The sequence below is a fragment of the Anabrus simplex genome, chromosome 1 (genome assembly GCF_040414725.1).
Source record: "Anabrus simplex isolate iqAnaSimp1 chromosome 1, ASM4041472v1, whole genome shotgun sequence".
Taxonomy (NCBI): Eukaryota; Metazoa; Arthropoda; class Insecta; order Orthoptera; family Tettigoniidae; genus Anabrus; species Anabrus simplex.
Genome location: NC_090265.1, coordinates 747,674,791 through 747,696,481, shown reverse-complemented (window position 1 = coordinate 747,696,481; position 21,691 = coordinate 747,674,791). Strand labels below are relative to the sequence as shown.

Here is a 21,691-nt window from a genome sequence, read left to right as displayed (position 1 = left end):
TAAAGGTTGAAAGTAAACGAAAAGCTGTGTTCGTTGCGCGCGTGGTTACTACTGAACGCGGCAACACTGCGCCCGTTTTCACCAGCCGGCCTGCTGTTAATCGCACGGTCCGGCGTACACAAAACCTCCTTTCAATATTACTCTTTATAAATTCGGTACCAAACTGTACGGTTACAGTTGTTGTAGTTTCTGATAACCATGGCTGAGTGCTTCAAAACAAGCCCAAGTTTGCTGTTGTACGTTTATCCTGGACTGAGAAAGAGTTGCTTTAGAAAAATGATAAGAACTTTTCTCGGGGTGGTTCAAAAAAATTGCAACTTGAGTATTACACTAAAACTACATGTGGTTATAACATACAAAAATTTCATTACCATCAGACAAGTAGTTTTCCATGTATATATTCCTAAGTGAGCGCTTCCTAGAGAAGAAGCCAAAAACTCGGGCAATATTTATTATAACCACAAATAAAAAATATTTAATGAACGTCGAAAACAATGTGTCTTATATACGCTAATGTAGAATTAAACAAGGAAAATATTGGAATAACTCGCATTGCAATAGGCCTATTGGTTCGTTTGTAATTAAAGCCTAAACTCGAGTGTCCATAATAAAAAATCCGACAGTAGCTGTATACGTATTCGTTTGTGTGCAATTATATGCCTGGACTCCTCAGATAAGCTATTTGACAAATCCACGGCGCATTTAATATTTCGATGTTGGTAACGTGTGTATTCAACTGACTGGAAAGTTTACCTTAACGCCACCTACCCGTGTGCAGTGGAACTAGTAGTGTGTTTGAACGCTGATACACAGAGCACGCACGGCTCGCTAGACTGGACTGTTACCGCGCCAGTCTCTTCGCAAACGGCTGTCTGCCATTTGAACTTACAGTAGACGGACACTCTGTAATGTCTCCGATGTCATCTTGCAAGATGAAACTTGTTATAATGGGTATTGGGTAAAATAATCGGATGAATCCCTTTCAGGGATTAGTTGCAGTTATAAACACGTATTATGGTTGTAAGAAAATGGTGTTGTATTAATTTAAATGTAGTGTTCATTTTAGTGAGTGACAGTGGTTGCTTGATTGCTAATTCATTATGGATTATATTGTTGTGTATCTCTCTTCATTTCTATAAGTGCTGGTTTTTATTATTTCTTCCTCTTCTTCTTGCGTTCAAGCCTTCTAAGGACCACGTTACAATTTCAATTGTTCATCCTTAGTTGTTCTTTCCTTTTCTTCCAGTATTCTTTCATTGTTTCACTGTGTTTCTTTTTCCTGTCTTCAGTCCACTTTGTGTCTGTTTTCTTTTCCTTCCTCCCTTGGAATCCTTCCATTTGTAAGACTTTCTTCCTAAAAATCTTTCTTTCCAATAACTCTTCTACTCGTATGTTGTTCCTTTTCAGGTCTTTCTTGACTTCTTGAATCCAGGTGGTGGTTGATTTCTTTTCCCAAAGGCACTCGAGGATTCGTATAGGTAGTCTATTGTCATCCATTCTGTAAATGTGTCCAAGAAATAGCAATCTCCTTTTTCTTATTGTTTCTGATATGTTTTCTACGTTCTGGTAAATATCATTGTTACTTCTTAATTTCCAAAACTCTGCAATTCTTAGAGGACCTAATATTTTCCTTATAATTCTTTTTTCTAATATTTCTAATTTATCAAGTTTGTAGTTCAGTGCTAGACATTCACTGGCATAAAGGCATTCTCGTTTCACTACTGTGTTGTAGTGCTTTATTTTAAGTTTTCTCGATAAGCACTTTTTGTTGTAAGTATTCTTAGTTATACTGTACGCTCTTTCCATCTTTTGTATCCTCTCCTCTATAGCAGATTTTTCTAAACCATTTTCTTGATTTGTCTCTCCCAAATGTTTGAATTTCTTTACCTTTTCTATTTGACCAATATCCGTTAAAAACCTTTGGGGCACTTTTTATATTCGTCAAAAATTTTGTTTTCTCGGCAGATTCTCAAGCCTGTCTTTATTTTTATTATTTGTGTGCCTTGGCATTTTGCTGTGCATATTATTGCGAGGCGTGATTTGTGTTCTTTCATTTTCGTCATGTGGACTTCAGGTCATTGCCGTTATATGGCATGGTGTTGGTTGTTCAAAGACCTTTGGTTTGCTTAGATCATTTCTTATTTTATTTTTTCTCTTAATTATTTTATTCTGCTCATTTTTGCATGTGTTCTCGGTACGTTTTCCTTCATGCTGGTGTTGACCATTAATTTATTGCTGAATGTTGCTTGTAAATTTTTCCGGTGTTGGTTGTAAATTTTATTTTGACATCTTGTTCTATTTATTTTATTTGTTTTCATACGGGTAGTTTATCTCCCTTGTGATGGTACATTTTGAATTATGCGCCGAGCAGTCACTAGTTGTAACATTTATTTTAACCAAAAATTATTATTATTATTATTAAAATTAACTTTAAAATAAGTAGTTATATTTAAGGTCCACAGGTGATATAAACCTATTTCATATTAATCCATTTAACAAGTAATGCTTGAGTAGAATTTGGGAAATTTTTGGTGGAGGTTTTGCTAACGTTCGTTCGTCATCTTTGCATTATTATGTTATGTAATCTTACCTCGAGCCTTGCTGTATCCGCTATTGTTGCTATTCCGTCCTTATCTTTTCCTGGTCTTTACGTAACTGTTGCATTATTATTATTATTATTATTATTATTATTATTATTATTATTATCATCGTCATCTTATCTCGCGTGTCTTGATGTGTATGGCATACGAATAGTGATTTTCTTGTTTCCATTCTGTTGATGTTTAAATTTGGGTTGTGTTTAATTTTGCTATGGTAGAATTGTTCTATTTTTGAGGGCTTGCTAAGGTGACTGATACTTTTGCGTCGAGATATGGTGCGACGTGTTATGGTATCTATCTTCTATGCATTCAGGTGTAAATACCTCCATCAAGAATGGTCCTGAGAAATTCTATTTAATTTTAAAATGTAAATAGGATATAAGCATGGTATATTTTAAGTTAATTTAAGGAGCTCCTTACTTGGTTAGGCCGCTAGTTTAATTCTGGTCATTTACCGGGCGAGTTGGCCGTGCGCGTAGAGGCGCGCGGCTGTGAGCTTGCATCCGGGAGATAGTAGGTTCGAATCCCACTATCGGCAGCCCTGAAAATGGTTTTCCGTGGTTTCCCATTTTCACACCAGGCAAATGCTGGGGCTGTACCTTAATTAAGACCACGGCCGCTTCCTTCCAACTCCTAGGCCTTTCCTCTCCCATCGTCGCCATAAGACCTAGCTGTGTCGGCGCGACGTAAGCCCCTAGCAAAAAAAAACTGGTCATTTAAGATATATTTACTTAAAGTTTTACTTAGTTACCTCAAGATTAATAATTTATTTATTTTATTTAAAATATATTTTTAAACTCACCTTATGATTTATAAAACTAATTATTATTTTTAATTCAAAGACACAATATTTAACCAAATGTCACCATCTTTTTTAAAAAAATGAATTTATTAATGTGAAAATGAAAAAAAATGAAAACCTACAACCTGTTTTCCAGTCTTTGACCGGGTCAGGGATGTAATGAAGGAACCAGATATAGGCTATTATTACAATGGGGTCGCCACTCCCAAGGTGATATTAGTGACCGATAAATTATATGAAATGATAATGGAGTGTGTTGCTGGAATGAAAGATGACAGGGAAAACCGGAGTACTCGGAGAAAAACCTGTCCCGCCTCCGCTTTGTCCAGCACATATCTCACATGGAGTGACCGCGATTTGAACCACGGTATCCAGTGGTGAGAGGCCTACGCACCGCCGTCTGAGCCACGGAGGCTCTTTTATTAATGTGAATTAAGGTTTATTTATTTACTTATATTTCTAGCTTTTCTTCTACCTAAAAAAATCATTTTATTTTACTATTTTATTATTGCTAAAGATGTCAAAGTTATGTATAGTTAATTGATTTAATTATAGTAGTATTTCTTTTTAAAAAGAAAAGGGTGTTACATTTTTTTGTAGATGCTTGTTCTGGAATCCTTGTTGATCCCACCTCTTTTGGGTTTTTGGGAAATTGGTCCTTTCTGCTCAATATTCATTCTTCCACATTTATTTTGAGTATGCCATTTCTCTGTGTTCTCGTGGCATTTTATTTTGTTTGTTTGTCGTGATATGTCACCCCATGGCATTACTAGCCGGATGCCATTTTGTTCTCACCAATGTTTGGGGGCGTGTCAATTGGATGATAAAATCGAGTATACTGTACCGTGGAGAGTGGAGGGGGAAGTAGGGTGGAGCGAGTGGAGTGCTGGGGAACCTTCTATCAATATTGGAGAGGGGAGAGAAGGTTATTGACCTACTTCATGTTAAAATGTACTTTTATGTAATATGGATGATTGAAAATTATTTTAGGTGAATAAAGGAATTGAAATAGAGACTAACTATGAAATGTTATTATTATGATAAAAGCTAATTTAATGAGAGTGTTGTTGAGATGTTATGTGAGTAGAGCAAAGAGGGGGGGGGGGGATTTTTTAGTGTGTATGGTCATTTAGGTTAGTTACATAAGCATTTTTTGCAATGTAAATTTCTATTGCTTCCTTTATATTCAAAGATTTACTTTTATTTCCAATGTGTAAATTTTTTAGATCAGTGTTGATATCAGTGAAATGGTGCGAACAATCGTATGTGTACCCCCCGAAGGCTGAATGCCGAAATTATCTGATCGCGTTTTTGTGTTCTTTATATCTCGTGTGGAAATTACGTTTCATTTGACCTATATATGTGGCATTGCAGTTCAGTTCTTGGCACTTGAGTTCATATACTCCTGACTGTGAGAAAGGGTCTTTCTTGTTTAGGTTGCACTTGCTGATGTGTCTCTGTAGTGTGTTGTTCGTTCTAAAGACTACTTTTAAACCTTGTTTCTTGAAAATATTAGCTACTTTGTATGTGTTATAGTTAACGTAGTTGAGAATCACGTATTTTCCTTTGTCATGTGTGGTGATTTCCCGGTGATTTTTCTTGTGTTTATTTAATAGTTTATCTACTGTGCCTGGAGGGTGGTTGTTTTCTTTCGCTATTTGTTTAATAATTTGTATCTCTTCATTGAAATCCGTTGTGCTCATTGGTATGGAAATAGCTCTGTATATCATTGTATTCAGTCCTGCTATTTTGTGTGTGTATGAGTGGTTCGACTCGCCAATAGCGATTACATAAAATCAGCTTCATGGTCCGTATCGCACTTAAACAGATTCACAACTAAGTATTTTTTATTTTCCACCTTGTCTATACACTAAATTGCTTAAGGCAACTTATTAGTTAAAAGTGGTACATGTTTCATATATTATCAACATCTTCAGCCACATAACACTATTTAGATGAAACATTCATATATTGACAAAGTATCAACGTTAAAACATTTAGTGTATCGACAAGATGGAAAATAAAAAGTAGTTGTGAATCGTCAATAGCTTGAGACGTCTGAGTGGGCTTTCTGTATACTTTGTCATTATTCCTGTTGATTGTGATGTCTAAATAGTTTACTTACTTGTTAGTTTCTGGCTCCATTGTGAAACTGCTGGACTTATGTAAAGAATTAAGTGTGCATTACTGATGTCATTATCATATATGCATATGACGCCACCCACGTATCTGCTCCAGTGTAAGATTCCTTTAGAATGCTGGCCCATAAAAAGATGTTTTCGAAGTTGTTCAGAAAAATGTTTGCTATTATATCTGATGCCTCCCATAAGTCCAACTCCTCGTCCACGTCGTGGGAGGTGGACAACGGCATGAAGTAGGGGATTGCCTGTAGGGGTGATGTACAGCAGGGACTGTGTATGCCCCAGGACCACTACAGTAGCTGTGAAGGCTCTTCAGGAACCCTGAAAAGTGACGGCTAACGGGGCTCTGGTGAAGTCCTCAATGGCAGATGCGGCGGAGAAGGAGACCTTTGGAACGGCAAATCTGACAGACGAGGCAACCCTTTTCCCCTGGAGTTGAAGAAAGGGGGGAAACTACTGCCTTGTGGTGAAGAGGGATCTTCAAAGACTAAGGGAGACAACCCCTACAGAAAACGGTAGGCTTGGAGGCTCAGGTGGCAGCCCCACCACCAAGCTCGGGTGCTGTGGGCTAATAACTCGCACATCTTAAATCCACTTATTAAAGAAAGTGAAGTGAAAGGAAACTGGATGGATACCTTGATGACGAACTTTGGCCCAAAACGGAAAATGAGAATTGGCTGTTGGAATGTTAGAACTTCGACGGAAGAAGGTAAACTAAAGCAGGTTGAGAAAGAAATGCAAAATTATGGCTTAGGAATTCTTGGTTTAAGTGAAGTGAGGTGGTGCGATTTTGGGGAGATCATGACGCAAAATGGGAATACATTTATTTATTCTGGACAGTCTGGGGAGGATGCTGAACAGAGAAATGGAGTGGGTATGTTGCTAAATAGGACATCCAAGAACAGTTTAATTGAATGGAGTCCCATTTCAGACAGAATGATGACAGCTAGATTTCAAGGTAAAATTCGAAATGTAACAATAATAGTTTGTTACGCACCAACAGAAGTACCTGATGCCAACATGAAGAATCAATTTTATCAACAGTTGAATGAAACTATGAAGAATATAAATAAAAGAGATATTTCTATTATTATGGATGATATGAATGCGAAGATTGGATCAAATAATGAGGGACTAGAGCATGTGATAGGGAAACATGGATTAGATGAAATAAATGATAATGGAGAGAGATTTGTAAATTTGTGTGCCAGCCAGGAAATGGTGATTGGAGGGACAATCTTTCCCCACAAAAGCTGTCATAAGGTTACATGGGTATCGCCGGATCACAAAATAGAAACTCAGATCGACCATGTAGCTATTAGCAAGAAATTTAGATCATTGACAGATGTGAGGAATAGAACAGGAGCTGATGTTGGCAGTGATTATCATCTAGTAGTAGCTGAGTTCAAATTGAAAATGAAGGCTGCATCGAAAAAGTTTGGAACAAGAAAAAAGAGGTTCAACATACAAAGGTTAAACAGTGAAAAGAAGAGGAAAGAATTTAGTCTGGAGTTGAAAAATAAGTTTGAAGACCTTTCAAATCTCAAAAAAGAGGAAGAGTTGAGTGTGGAAAGAATTTGGGAAAATGTTAATAACACTTACATACAAACGTGTGAAAAAGTAATTGGTTATAGGAGCTATCAACAGAAAGACTGGATGTCTGAAGAAACATGAGACTTAATTGAAAAACGAAGAGGCAAAAGCTATAGTAAACCAAAGCAGAACAAGACAGCACAAGTCAGAAGCCCAAAGGAAATATTCGGAAATTGACAAAATGGTTAAAAAGAGTGTGAGAAGCGATAAAAGAAAATGGATTGACCAGCAGGCACAAATTGCAGAGGAAGCTGAGAAGAAGGATAATATGAAACAACTCTTTACTATTACAAGGAAGTTGTCAAGAGGAGGTTATAGGAAGAGTAAACCAGTGACGGATAAGCAAGGAAATATGCTGTTATCACAAGAAGAAAAATTGAGAAGATGGCAAGAGTATTTTTTAGAAATTTTAAACAAAGATGATGGAAATGAGCAGGAAATTCAAGGAGTAAATGAATGCTTAGATAGTGAAGACTCAATAACAAAGCTAGATCCCCAACAAGGCATGAAGTTAGATTAGCATTGAAACAATTAAAGAATGGTAAAGCAGCAGGTATAGATTAAATCAAATCAAAATCTCTTTATTTGCAAATGATGTGTGTACCTCGGTGGCAAATGGTGCACTAAAATACATTATTGTCAAGCACTAAATATTAAATTAACAAGAGAAGAAAATTTTCCTATAATACAATATTATACAATTTACACTAACAATGTTTACTATTAAACACACAGTTCATCCTTAATAAATTTATATTGTTTACAAAATTCTACTTATAATATCTCCTGTACTACTTACAAATATAGTCAACTGATATACAGTATCTGGAATTACTTCAAATGATACTATACAACTGGTATAAGATTAATATTTTCACTGCATTTATTTATTTACTATTTTTTTACCCGTTCTGGATCCTAAGTAGCATAACGACGTGCTGCGTCTTAACCAGAGCCCCTTTTGCCACCACTTTTCAGAGTTCCTGAAGGGCCTTCACAGCTACCGTAGCGGTCCCAGGGCCCTCGAAGTCCCCACTGTACTTCACCCCTACAGGCAGTCCCCTACTTTGGCTGTCCAAACTCCTTAGACCAGGGGATGGAATTAATTTATTCACACACTTCTTTATTTTCAATAACCTGCACTGGTCGAATGCCCTCTAACACTTCATTTATTTTCTCTGTTGCTGTTTATTCTCTTCTTGAATATCTGTACAGATTTTGGAAAAGGATCAAACACTACCCCTGGTAAACTGTTCCACTCCTTCACACCCTTCCCAATGAATGAAAATTTACCCCAATCGCTTCTGCTAAAATTCCTTCTAATTTTATATTTGTGGTCACTCCTGCCGATATAATTATTTTCCAACTGAAGCCTCTCACGGATATCTCCCCATGCTTCTTCTCCTGTATAGGCTCTATATAATCCTATAAGTCTAGTTTTCTCCCTTCTCTTACTTAAAGTTTCCCACCCAAATTCCTTTAACATTTGATACACTACTCTTTCTCCTGAAATCCCCTGTTACAAACCTTGCTGCTTTCCTCTGCACACTATCTATTTCTTTTATTAGGTATTCTTGGTGAGGATCCCAAACACTGTTTGCATATTCCAATAATGGACAAACCATACTTAAATAACTTTTTCTTTTAATTCTTTGTTGCATCCTTTAAGTAGCCTCATTATGACATGTAACGATCTGTATGCTTTCCCAACAATGTCATCAATATAACCCTTCCAGTGCAAATTACTTTCAAATCTCACACCTAAGTATTTGTACTTGCCATCTTTTGAGGATAACTACCCCATCCAAAGTATATTCAAATTCAGTTTTAAAACTCCTGTTTGTAAATGTTGCAACAGTTGATTTGCCTCCATTAACCTTCATGTTATTCTCTTCAACCCATTGTTGGATACTCTCAAGGTCCCTTTGTAATTCTGAACAATCCTCAATGGTATTTATTTCCCTATAAACAATTATGTCATCTGCATACAATCTTATTTTTGATGTTATATTGTTCCCTAAATCATTTGCGTATATTAAGAAAAGTAACGGACCGATTATACTACCCAGTGCAATTCCCCTCCAAACTTTCTCTTCCTGGGATACATTATTTCCTACTTTGACTTTCTGAACCCTTGAATTTAGAAATGTATTTATCCAACGTGTAACCCTTACGTCCAATCCTATTCCCTCCAATTTCTTTAATCATATTCCATGTTCCACTCTATCAAAAGCTTTGGAAAGATCTATGGCTATGCAATCTAACTGACCCCCCGAATCCAACTGATCTGATATGCCCTGCTGAAATCCCACCAGATGTGCCTCACAAGAAAATTTCTTTCTAAATACATACTGGCTCCTCATGAACCAATTTTTATCATCACATATCCCTCTGATGTACTTCGACATTAAACTCTCCAGTATTTTACAAACTATACAGGTCAGGCTGATTGGTCTGTAGTTCTCTGGTTTCCTTTTAAAATTGGTATTATTATAGATTCCTTCCATTCTTTTGGTATTACACTATTATTTATGACATAGTCAAAGAGAAATTTTAAATAAGGCACTATGTACCACACCATTGTCTTTAATACCTCCCCAGTAATTTGCTCACTTCCTGCTGCTTTTCCTTGCTGAAGCAGTTGGATTTCTCTGAAAATATCTTCGTTTGTGAATGAGAAGCTTCTTGTTTCCCTCTGTCTCTCTCCCTCTCTATCTTCTGTTTCGGTTTCCAACTCTTGACAATCATCTACTGAATCTCTAAATTCCCTACTAAATAGGTTTGCTCTCTCAGTATCTGTTAAATAGTGTTCCCCCCTTCTCCCACCATTGTAGGAATTTGGATTCCTTTTCCTTTTTGATTCCTAATATATGAATACAGCTTTTTCCATTTCCCTTTGTGGTCATTACCCTCTTGAAGTATGCCATTCATATAATTCTCTTTTTGCTTCCTTTTTCGCTCTATTCAGTTCCCTCATTAGCTGTTTTCTAGTTTCTCTATTCTCCCTACCCTCTTTGATTTTCCTGTTTACTATTCTACATTTTCTTTTTAATTTTCTTATTTCCCTTGTATAATAAACAGGGTCTGAGGTCATTTTACCCTTCTTAACAGGTACAAATCTCCTCTCTCCTTCCCAAATGATTCCTTTAAATTTAGCCCAAAGTGTATCCACGTTACTCCCTTCACTTATCCAACAACTGAATTGTGATTTAAGGTAAGTCCCAAATTCATCAACTTTAGTTTTTCTGTACAATTTCTTGTCTTGTGTAACCCTCTTATTAAGCCTTTTTGGTACGAGTCCTACATCCATTATTACAGCCTTATGGTCTCCCATTCCTTCAATTACCTCAGTTTTATCAACAATTTCCCATGGTTTAACCAAGAATACATCTAGTAAGTTATTGAGACGAGTCGGTTCTTGTACTACTTGTGTAAATCCTCCCTCCCAAATTAACTTATTTGCCAGTTTCTGTTCATGGGCTTCACTTGCAGCTCCATTCCATTCAACTTCAGGCAAATTTAGATCTCCCCCAATTATTACCATATCATTATTATTGCTTTTACGAGTATAATCTATTATTTTCTCAAAGATTTCCATGTCTCTTTCCTCTCTTCCAGGCCTGTATGCTCCTATAATTCCCACCTCCTTCATATTATCACAAACTAATTTTATCCCTAATATTTCATCCCTTTCATCGGTAAACCATTCATGTGAACAGTAAGTTTCATCAACAGAATAAACACCCCCCCCTCCCTTTTTATCTCCTCGGTCTCTACGATAGACTGTGTACCCTTCTGGAAATACTTCTCTATTACCCACCCCTTCTTTCAACCACGATTCCTCTCCTATCACCACATCAGTCTCATAAGATTCCATCAATGTACCGAATTTTAATTGTTTATTTACTACACTTTGACAGTTTACCAAGAGCAATCTCAGACCCCCTTTCTCCCTAAAACTTGACTGTTGCAATTGGGTAACTTGAAATTCCTTACTATCCTGAGTTTCTTTTTCTAGTTGACTGTGCCAGCTTGAAGTACAGCTGGCTCTTTCTACTAGGTTTCCTGGTCAGTATTATAACTCAAGGGAGTTGCCTGTTTTACAGTACATATCTTAAGATTAATAAAATCTAGAACAATATTTGCTATCTTTCGTTTACCTGAATTGTTTAGATGGAGGCCATGTTTTGTATAACAGTATCTCTCAAAACTGCTGCATTCAATAACCTGAGTATTCCGAAAATGTTTACAAATGTTTACAATATCTGTATTGACCTTGTCCACTTTCAATGTTCACACACGAGAGTCTACTCAAATCATGCCTGTGGGGCACGTTCACTACAAAAATGTTAGTGTGGGTCAGCTTCCATAGTGTATGTTTAAGTTGTGATCTTACGTTCTTGGCGTCGTCGTGAGCTACGTCGTTCGTCCCACCGATGATAAGCACTGCATCGCCGCTCCTGATGTTCCTAGTTGCTGCTTCTACGTTTTCCAGAACACTGCTGATAGAAGCTCCTGGATATATTTCTCCGGTTGCTGCTATATTCTCGTCGTTAATCACTCCCGCAATTCCCCTTCCTTGGCTATCACCAAACACAGCTACCTTCGCTGATTTAGGCCTAACTGGGTCTTGAATCTGAATTCTAGGCCATAATTTTAAACTCGGCACGGCAACGGCAGCGGATCGCGATGATTTGGTTCCACGCGCGCGATCACTTTCTTCCAGAATTAAATTATTTAGGGCAGAAAACCTATTTCTGATGTTTATTTCCGGAAATTCAGTTGTAATTTCTTCTTAGCCGGCCATCCACGAACTACTTGACACCACGTGCTCGAGTTTGTTACTTGTACCGGTATATCACTCGAAGAATGGTCAGTCCCAAATTCTAGCGATCGCAGTCTTTCTTTTAACTCTTGATTTTCAACTTTAAGAGTCTCATTGTCCTTTTTTAGAATGTTTATAATTTCTAATGCACTTTTATATTCCTCATCGACTGTTTTCGGTGCTTCGTCAACGCCGTCCCCAACAACAACATTCCGAACACACTGCTCACAAATCCAGTCAACATTTTCATCAGTTTTTACGTCTCTAGGGCAATTTCCGCACTTATAATGCCACCATCGATCACATGAATCACACAACATTCCATTTTTCACTAATCTTCGACATTTTCCGCACTTTTCGTCACATTTTACGGTTAATTTACTCGGAGAATAAAACACTACGTCGTCATTACCGGGCGCCATTTTGAAAAAATATAGATCCAGAAACACTAAAAGTGGATAAGGAGGCCACCATTAATTTGCTGCTACCATTACTGGGGAAAATATGGAAAGAAGAGAAAATTCCAGCTGAATGGAAAGAGGGCTTGATCATGAAACTCCCCCAAAAAGGTGACACCACAGTGTGTAAGAATTGGAGAGGAATAACACTACTGAGCATACCAAATAAAATTCTCTCTAAAATAATTCTGAACAGAGTAAAGGACTCAATTGAGCAGCGTCTTCGAAAAGAATAAGCTGGTTTCTGTAGACAACACAGCTGCGTTGATCTAATAAAAACGCTAATAATAATTCTAGAGCCAAGTAATAAATGGCAGGCCACGCTGTACTTGACATTCATAGACTTCGAAAGAGCGTTTGATTCAGTAAATAGGACCGTAATGTGGAAGACCTTGGTGAAATATGGAGTGCCGGATAAGATCTTGAATCTCATGAAGGCAATGTATGAAGGGTATAGATGTAAGGTAGTACATGAGGGAAAATTCTCAAATTATGTGAATGTCACAAGTGGAGTTCGCCAGGGATGCGTTCTTTCACCAACAATCTTTTTAGTGGTGCTCGATAATGTTATGAGAAATATGTTGGGTGGAAGGAAAAGAGGAATACAATGGGGAATGGGGGAAAGACTGGAAGATTTAGAATTTGCAGATGTTATTCGTCTTATTTCATCTATTTGCCTTTTGTCTTCAAGAATTAGTGATATCAAACACAAGTTAGAAGGATTACAGAAGGAAACAGAGGCTGCAAGACTCAATATAAATGTTGTTAAGACCAAGGAAATGAGAGTAAATGCAAAAATTGATGAAATATTGTTTGTGGCAGGAGAAGAGATTAAAACATTTACCTACTTGGGAGTGACAAGAGAAGGAGGGGCGGAAGAGGATGTGAGAGCCAGAATAAGACTTGAAATGGTAAGTATAGTAGGAAGGCACGGATGAAATGGCTTCATAGAGTAATAAGATTAGCATGGAGTGTTGGTAAGGAACCTTCTGATTGGACAAAAGCAGTAATTGCACCTATCTATAAGCAAAGGAACAGGAAGGATTGCAACAACTATCTCATTGATTAGTATACCAGACAAAGTATTCACTGGCATCTTGGAAGGGAGGGCGCGATCAGTCGTTGAGAGGAAGTTGGATGAAAACCAGTGTGGTTTCAGACCAGAGAGGGGCTGTCAGGATCAGATCTTCAGTATGAGCCAGGTAATTGAAAAATGATACGAGAGGAATAGACAGTTTTGTAGATCTAGAGAAAGCATATGACAGGGTACCAAGGGACTATGGGATCAAAGGTAGATTATTAAAATCAATCAAAGGCATTTATGCTGACAATTGGGCTACAGTGAGAACTGATGGTAGAATGAGTACTTGGTAAACGGTACTTACAGGAGTTAGACAAGGTTGTAATCTTTCGTCTTTGTTGTTCGTAGCTTACATGGATCATCTGCTGAAAGATATAAAGTGGCAAGGAGGGATTCAGTTAGGTGGAAATGTAAGCAGTCTAGCCTATGCTGACGACTTGGTATTAATGGCAGATTGTGGCAAAAGCTTGAACTTGAAAATAGGCGCAATGAGTATGGTATGAAAATTAGCCTTTCGGAGACTAAATTAATGTCAGTAGGTAAGAAATTCAACAGAACTGAATGTCAGATTGGTGATAAAAAGCTGGAACAGGTAGATAATTTCAAGTATTTAGGATAAGTGTTCTCCCAGGATGGTAATATAGTAAGTGAGATTGAATCAAGGTGCAGTAAAGCTAATGCAGTGAGCTCACAGTTGCGATCAACAGTATTCTGTAAGAAGGAAATCAGCTCCCGAACGAAACTATACATTGGTCTGTTTTCAGACCAACTTTGCTTTATGGGAGCGAAAGCTGGGTGGACTCATGATATCTTATTCATATGTTAGAAGTAACAGACATGGAAGTAGCGAGAATGATTGCTGGTATAAACAGGTGGGAACAATGGCAGGAGGGTACTCAGAATGAGGCTATAAAGTCTAAGTTAGGAATGAACTTGATGGATGTAGCTGTATGCATTAACCAGCTTTGGTGGTAGGGTCAAGTGGGGCGAATGGAGGAGGACAGGTTACCTAGGACAATAATGCACTCTTATGGAGGGTAAGAGAAGTAGAGGAAGACCAAGATGACGATGGTTAGACTCAGTGTCTAACGATTTAAACATGAGAGGTATAGAACTTAATGAGGCCACAGCACTAGTTGCAAATAGAGGATTGTGGCCACATTTAGCAAATTCACAGAGGCTTGCAGACTGAACGCTGAAAGACATAACGGTCTATAATGATGATGTATATATGTAAATATCTGAATATTTCTCAATCATGAAATTACTAGCATTTCATCCCAGTGTGGCAGCAGGCCACACCTCTCCAAGATGCTGTTAACAATTTGATGTTTGAAAAAGCTGCAAGACCTTGAATTCTTCCAATACTTGTAATTGGCGACATCTTCTGGCAACTTATTAATGATATAAAAGCCGAAGGCTGGAGGTACAGCTCCTATAAAGGAGTCCCAAATATGAGAGCTATTTCAAGTAATAATCCACTTCACACTCAATTATCACCACTTTTGTCTCCCTTACACCATTTCTTGTGTAGCAGCCTCTTACGATACTAATGGAGAGTATGAGTTAGTTTTCAATATTTATAATTACACCAAATTATTGGGATGATTTCTAATAAAATGAGAATGATCATGAGGATAAAAACAAACGACTTACCATAATGAGCCACTGCCCATCTTTCTTGATGTCAAGAAATCTGCAAGGAGAAAAGACACCTCAATAGCGATTGATAATTTATTTTTGAGCAAAGCCACACTTGTTTTTTTTTGTTTTTTTGTTTTTGGCTAGTTGCTTTACGTCGCACCGACACATGTAGGTCTTACGGCGACGATGGGACAGGGAAGGGCTAGGAGTGGGAAGGAAGCGGCTGTGGCCTTAATTTAGGTACAGCCCCAGCATTTGCCTGGTGTGAAAATGGGAAACCACTGAAAACCATTTTCAGGGCTGCCGACAGTGGGGTTCGAACTTACTATCTCTAGAATACTGGATACTGGCCGCACTTAAGCGACTGCAGCTATCGAGCTCGGTAAGCCACACTTTAAGCTTGCCTATGCACACTAAAGAAAATGCTATATCCGGACACGTTTTTCATCTTAGGTGTATTGTGCTGCCACCTACTGCCAGGTACTCCATAGCAGCGACCTCAGTAGTCATTCAACATCGTGAGAGAGCAGAATGGGGCGCCCCGCGGAACTCACGGACTTCGAACGTTGTCAGGTGATTGGGTGTCACTTGTGTCAGAAGTCTGTACGCGAGATTTCCATACTCCTATACATTCCTAGGTCCACTGTTCCTGATGTGATAGTGAAGCGGAAACGTGAAGGGACACGTACAGCACGAAAGCATACAGGCGGACCTCATCTGTTCACTGACAGAGACCGCCAACAGTTGAAGAGGGTCGTCAAATGTAATAGGCAGCCATCTATAAAGTAAAGTAAACTTGTCCTCATCCCGAGGTGGTGCAGCTCTGTTCAGGGACACTCCCAATGGAGGTGAGCTGCATGTACCATTTCAACCACATACCAGCCCTCCTGTCATTCTTAAATTTCTGGCAGTACCGGGAATCGAAACCGGGCCCCGAGGACGGCAGCTAATTAATAACACTAACCGTTACGCTACGGAGGCGGACAGCCATCTATACAGAGCATCACACAGGAATTCCAAACTGCATCAGGATCCACTCCAAGTACTATGACAGTTCGGCGGGAGGTGAGAAAACTTGGATTTCATGGTCGAGTGGTTGCCCATAAGCCACACATCACACAGGTCAACGCCAAACGACGCCTCGCTTGGTGTACGGAGTGTAAAAATTGGACGATTGAACAGTCGAAAAACGCTGTGTGGAGTGACGGATCACGGCACACAATGTGGCGATCCGATGGCAGGGTGTGGGTATGGCGAATGCCCGGTGAACCTCATCTGCCAGCGTGTGTAGTGCCAACAGTAAAATTCGGAGGTGTTGGTGTTATGGTGTGGTCGTGCTTTTCATGGTGGGTTGTTTTGTATGGCACTATCACAGCACAGGCCTACACTGATGTTTTAAGCACCTTCTTGCTTCCCACTCTTGAAGAGTACTTCGGGGATGGCGATTGTATCTTTCAAAATGATCGAGCACCTGTTCATAATGTACGGCCTGTGGCAGAGTGGTTACACGACAATAACATCCCTGTAATGGACTGGCCTGCACAGAGTCCCGACCTGAATCCTATAGAACACCTTTGGGATGTTTTGGAACGCCGACTTCGTGCCAAGCCTCACCGACCGACATCGCTACCTCTCCTCAGTGCAGCGCTCCGTGAAGAATGGTCTGCCATTCACCAAGCAACCTTCCAGCACCTAATTGAACGTATGCCTGTGAGAGTGGAAGCTGTCATCAAGGCTAAGGGTGGGCCAACACAATATTGAATTCCAGCATTACTGATGGAGGGCGCCACGAACTTGTACGTCATGTTCAGCCAGGAGTCCTAGCATTTTAAAGCCCCCTAGGAAGCCGGCTAGCTGTTGATCCACGGGTTGTATTGGATACTTCAACCAGCCCTACTGAATGTAGGGTCTCCCTATCTGCCACCTGGGGATGCAGTTCCTATGGGATACAGGTTCCCCTAAAAGAACTTTCTGATTCAGCTGTCCTTTCCATCGTACCTTATTTGCCATTTGTTTGGTTGTGCTCTCTATCATTTGTATTCCCTTTCCAGTTAACATTTGGCAAGTTCAGATCAATAAAATTTATTTCTGTGTCGTTCCCCACAATTGATTATCTATCCAATAATTGTACCTTTACGTCTGTGCCACTTTTTCCCAGTTTGTACACCCCAAAATACATCAAGTTGTCTATTACCGGTACCTTTAGAGATGAGCCTTACACCCAGAATTTCACGTTTCTCATCCTTAACTTTATCGTAGCTTACAATTTCTTCTTTCACCCCTATCCTGTCCCTACGATTAACACTCCAATTTTCTGAGAAAATTTCCACAGCTATAATATCATTCTCAATCATGGTTCAACTCCTATTACAATGCCTGATAAATATATAACTATTAAATCAATTCTGTAACTTTCTTAACAACACTTCTACATCTTAATGTCATCCTTACTCGACTTCCAGCTCCCTGTACTCTCATTGTCACTCGCTAGTTCACTCTGTTTCTCTGAATGTAACTCCCTATAACCCTTCTAAACAAACCCTCTAACTTACACATACCATTGTGGTTCAAGTAAAGGCCATCTGCATGGGATACCCTTTTTCCTACCTATTATTATCTACAAGTTTCACTTGCAATTTCCCACATACCCTCTCCATAGTCTCATTTAAATCCCCAATCACCCTCCAATTAGTATCTGACTGATAACCTCCTCTCCCTTAAACCTCTCCTGTGCTTTCATAACCAAATCCATACATTCCCAACTACAGTACAGTATTTTGACATTCATATTTTCTATCATAGATAGCGTAAATAATGCAAAACCAACAGGAGACCAGTTCATTACTTACGGGTAGTGAAAGTGGTGATATACAATTTATAATCACTAGATTGTGTGCCAAAAGTCTGGCTGGCAGGGTAGCGGAGGTGATGGTATACAATTTAGAATCACTGGATTGCGTGCCAAAAGTCTGGCCGGCAGGGTAACGGAGGTGTTGGGATACAATTTATAATCACTAGATTGCGTGGTGAAAGTTTGGCCGGCAGGGTAGGGGAGGTGTTGGTATACAATTTATAATCACTAGATTGCGTGCCAAAAGTCTGGATTCAGTTCCAAACCTCTCAAGAGCGTTCATGTTATAAGTTATTAGTAACGATTCCAGCACCACTGGTGTTCTTAGGACTACCATTACTGTACAGTGATTTTATAACTCTCGCTGATGTCTCTAGCTGGTTTCCTGTACCGTGTGGACCATTTTAGAGCCTCAAGATAGTTCACAGATCCAACATTTAGGGAAGCTATTTTTGTGTTTACAGCTCAGTGTTGCCAATGACCCTCACACTTCTCGAGTTGATTGGGCCAGGTTTGCTGCAGCCCCCTAGGACTTTCTTAACCTTTCGCAGTCCCCTGTCACAACTACAAGACAGCAGCTTTCCCATGAATTTGTGCATCATTTCCTACACCTCTCAAAGGCTGCCAGGTTTTTTCCATAATATCACAGAGCTACAGGAGGCAGCAGCCCCCTACAACATTTCTTAGCCTTTCGCAGTCCCCTATCACAACTACAAGGCAGCAGCTTTCTCATGAATTTGAGCATGGCTTGGTAATGGCCACCCAATCCTCGGCTCGATAGTCTTGACCTGACAAAAAATCTGTCTAAACCTCATTCCTAGACAACATTCTGCCATGGTTTGCTGTCCTCCACACACTTTCGCCACATGCCTAAAAATAGAGTTGCCCATGACTACAGCTGACCCTATCAGATCCACTCTTCTCCATCAATTTCCCTTACCCCTGCAGAACCTACTTCCTCATCCCTTCCCTCCCTCTCACGACCCTGATACACCTCCCTCTTCCTATCCTCAACTCTATGTTTCCCCTTCTTCTTACTACCCCCCTTGCTGTGTAACACTTCCTTGTTCCTTACCATCATTTTGCTGTTCTACTGGCAGTGACTCTTACAGATTCCTCACCGATATCTCCACTGACATAGCATATACGGTACATCAGAAGAATGAAATACTATACACTACACAAGGATTTCACGACAACAAAGCAAGCAAGATGTCCGATGCTTGTTGGTATGAAGCGAGATGAAGCCCTTCCTGACGTCAACCTCATAAGGTGAAATAAATGACATGATATATGATAGTAGGAAGGCAGTGCGTGAAACCTAGTAGCGGCACACAGCCTACTCTTGTCGAATAGCACCAAGGTGTCTGTTTGAGGGTTAACGTCTCCATCCGACAGATGAATCACCATCAGCAGCTTCATATGCCCTCACTCCACATGAACACTGTTGAGAGGTTTGGAACTGAATCCAGACCACACCCGACACCTCCGTTACCCTGCCGGCCAGACTTTTGGCACGCAATCCAGTGATTCTAAATTGTATACCATCACCTCCACTACCCTGCCAGCCAGACTTTTGGCACACAATCTAGTGATTATAAATTGTATATCACCACTTTCACTACCCTGCCGGACAGATTTTGGCACACAATCTAGTGATTATAAGTAGTATACCACCACCTCCGCTACCCTGCCGGAAAGACTTCTCGCACACAATCTAAGGTAAGGGTGTATTCTGCCAAAAGGCAGGTCCGAACCTTCGCAGACATGTGCCTGAGCTGGAGTTTACAGTGTGTGGCAACCCATCCAAATCTTGACCATGCCCAATATTGCTTAACTTTGGAGATCTCACAGGATCCGGTGGTTCAACATGGCTACGGCCGTTGGCTGGCATACAATCTAGTAATTATAAATTATATACCAACACCTCCGCTACCCTGCCGGTCAGACTTCTGGTAGACAACCTAGTGATTATAAATTGTATACTACCACCTCTGCTACCCTGTCAGTCAGACTTTTGGGGCACAATCTAGTGATTATAAATTGTATATCACCACCTCCACTACCCTGCCGGCCAGACTTTTGGCACACAATCTAGTAATTATAAATTGTATACGACCACCTCCGCTACCCTGCCGGCCAACATTCTGATAGTGAAATCTTTTTCGACCAAAGGGACTCGAACTGCTTAACCACAGTGTCCAACCATATAGACTTGATGCTTTAAAGATCAAGGCCACCAGCTGGGCTAAAGGAAGCAAGATATAATAACTACACTACAATTCTACTTACAGTAGGCGGTCCTAATTATAAAATAACAGGAATAAAGGTCTAACTGAAACTATAGAAAAACAGTTCCACTAAATATGTAAATACCTATGCAGATTATAATTGTTGTTGTTGTTGTTATCAGCACACACACACAGAAATGAAATGAAAACTGCTGTTAAATGCTGAAATATCAAAAGGACTACAAAAGGAAGTATGTACGGTAGAAAGATTTTTTTTAAAATTCTACTATGGTCTAATAGAAATGAAAACTGGTGTTAAAGTAAATGCGGAAATACTGCAATGATTACACATCAACAAGCAAGCACGATATTATGTAATAACAACACAACAATTCTAAACTGACCTTGGGCAGATCTTAATTAAAACAGGTTAAATGAAACAACAGAACTAGATACTTAGACAGATTATATCATCTACCAACGCACTAACATTGCTGAAACACCAAACATTCAGTACAAGCACACTACGTATCTGTCTTGCTTTTGGTTTCACAGCTGACAAATATTAATGTTCACTCCTTATTTGTAGTAAAGTATTCTAAACAACTGTATGGGGCATTCATTTCTGAAGAGACATTTCCAGAAATTCAGGACAAGCCTATACAGTAGATACTTGTGCAAAGAAATGCAAACTCCCTAAAAATGGATCAAGACCTGTGAAATCATACATAAATATATCTAGTACAGCATCAGAAGCTCTTTATGAAATGGCGCATCTAGTTTAACCTCATAGAATTCCTGAAAAAAATATATTTCCACCAATGATTAAAACTGCTGAAATTATGTTTGTAAAGTGTGGAATTGATAATATAAAGAAAGTTCTTCACCTAAATGATATTCTCCCAGAAGGATTTTGTGGAAGAAAATATAATTTTTCAAGTTACAGAAAAAATAAACTTTAAAAAAACAGACTGCTTTGTAACTTAAGGCGACACTCCGGATATAAAAATCAATAATTTGGTCATTTTTTATGACTGAAATTGAATGGATTGAGTTTATTTTTTCTTGTCACAAAGTTATCCTGCTGAATTCAACAATTTATCGGTCCGACTCGTGGGCTGAACGGTCAGCGTACTGGCCTTCAGTTCAGAGGGTCCCGGGTTCGATTCCCGGCCGGGTCGGGGATTTTAACCTTAATTGGTTAATTCCAATGGCACGGGGGCTGGGTGTATGTGTTGTCTTCATCATCATTTCATCCTCATCATGACGCGCAGGTCGCCTACGGAGTCAAATAGAAAGACCTGCACCTGGCGAGCCGAACCCATCCTGGGATATCCCGGCACTAAAAGCCATACGACATTTCATTTCATAATGCTTTGTTTGCCAATTGTAATTTTACATTTAAATTTCATTTTCTCCCTTAATATTCTGCCAAATATAACAAAATTTGTATGGTATATGTACC

General features: G+C 39.3%; 1 protein-coding gene across 4 annotated transcripts in view; it reads right to left on the bottom strand.

Moving 5' to 3' along the window:
* Tmx3 (Thioredoxin-related transmembrane protein 3) overlaps positions 1–21,691 on the bottom strand; it is a 527,179-nt gene that overhangs the window by 457,011 nt on the left and 48,477 nt on the right. For all 4 annotated transcript variants that reach the window (XM_067136163.2, XM_067136162.2, XM_067136165.2 and 1 more), the window contains one exon: positions 15,157–15,196. In XM_067136163.2, coding sequence (XP_066992264.1) covers positions 15,157–15,196 — 40 coding nt within the window. The remainder of the gene's footprint in view (positions 1–15,156; positions 15,197–21,691) is intronic.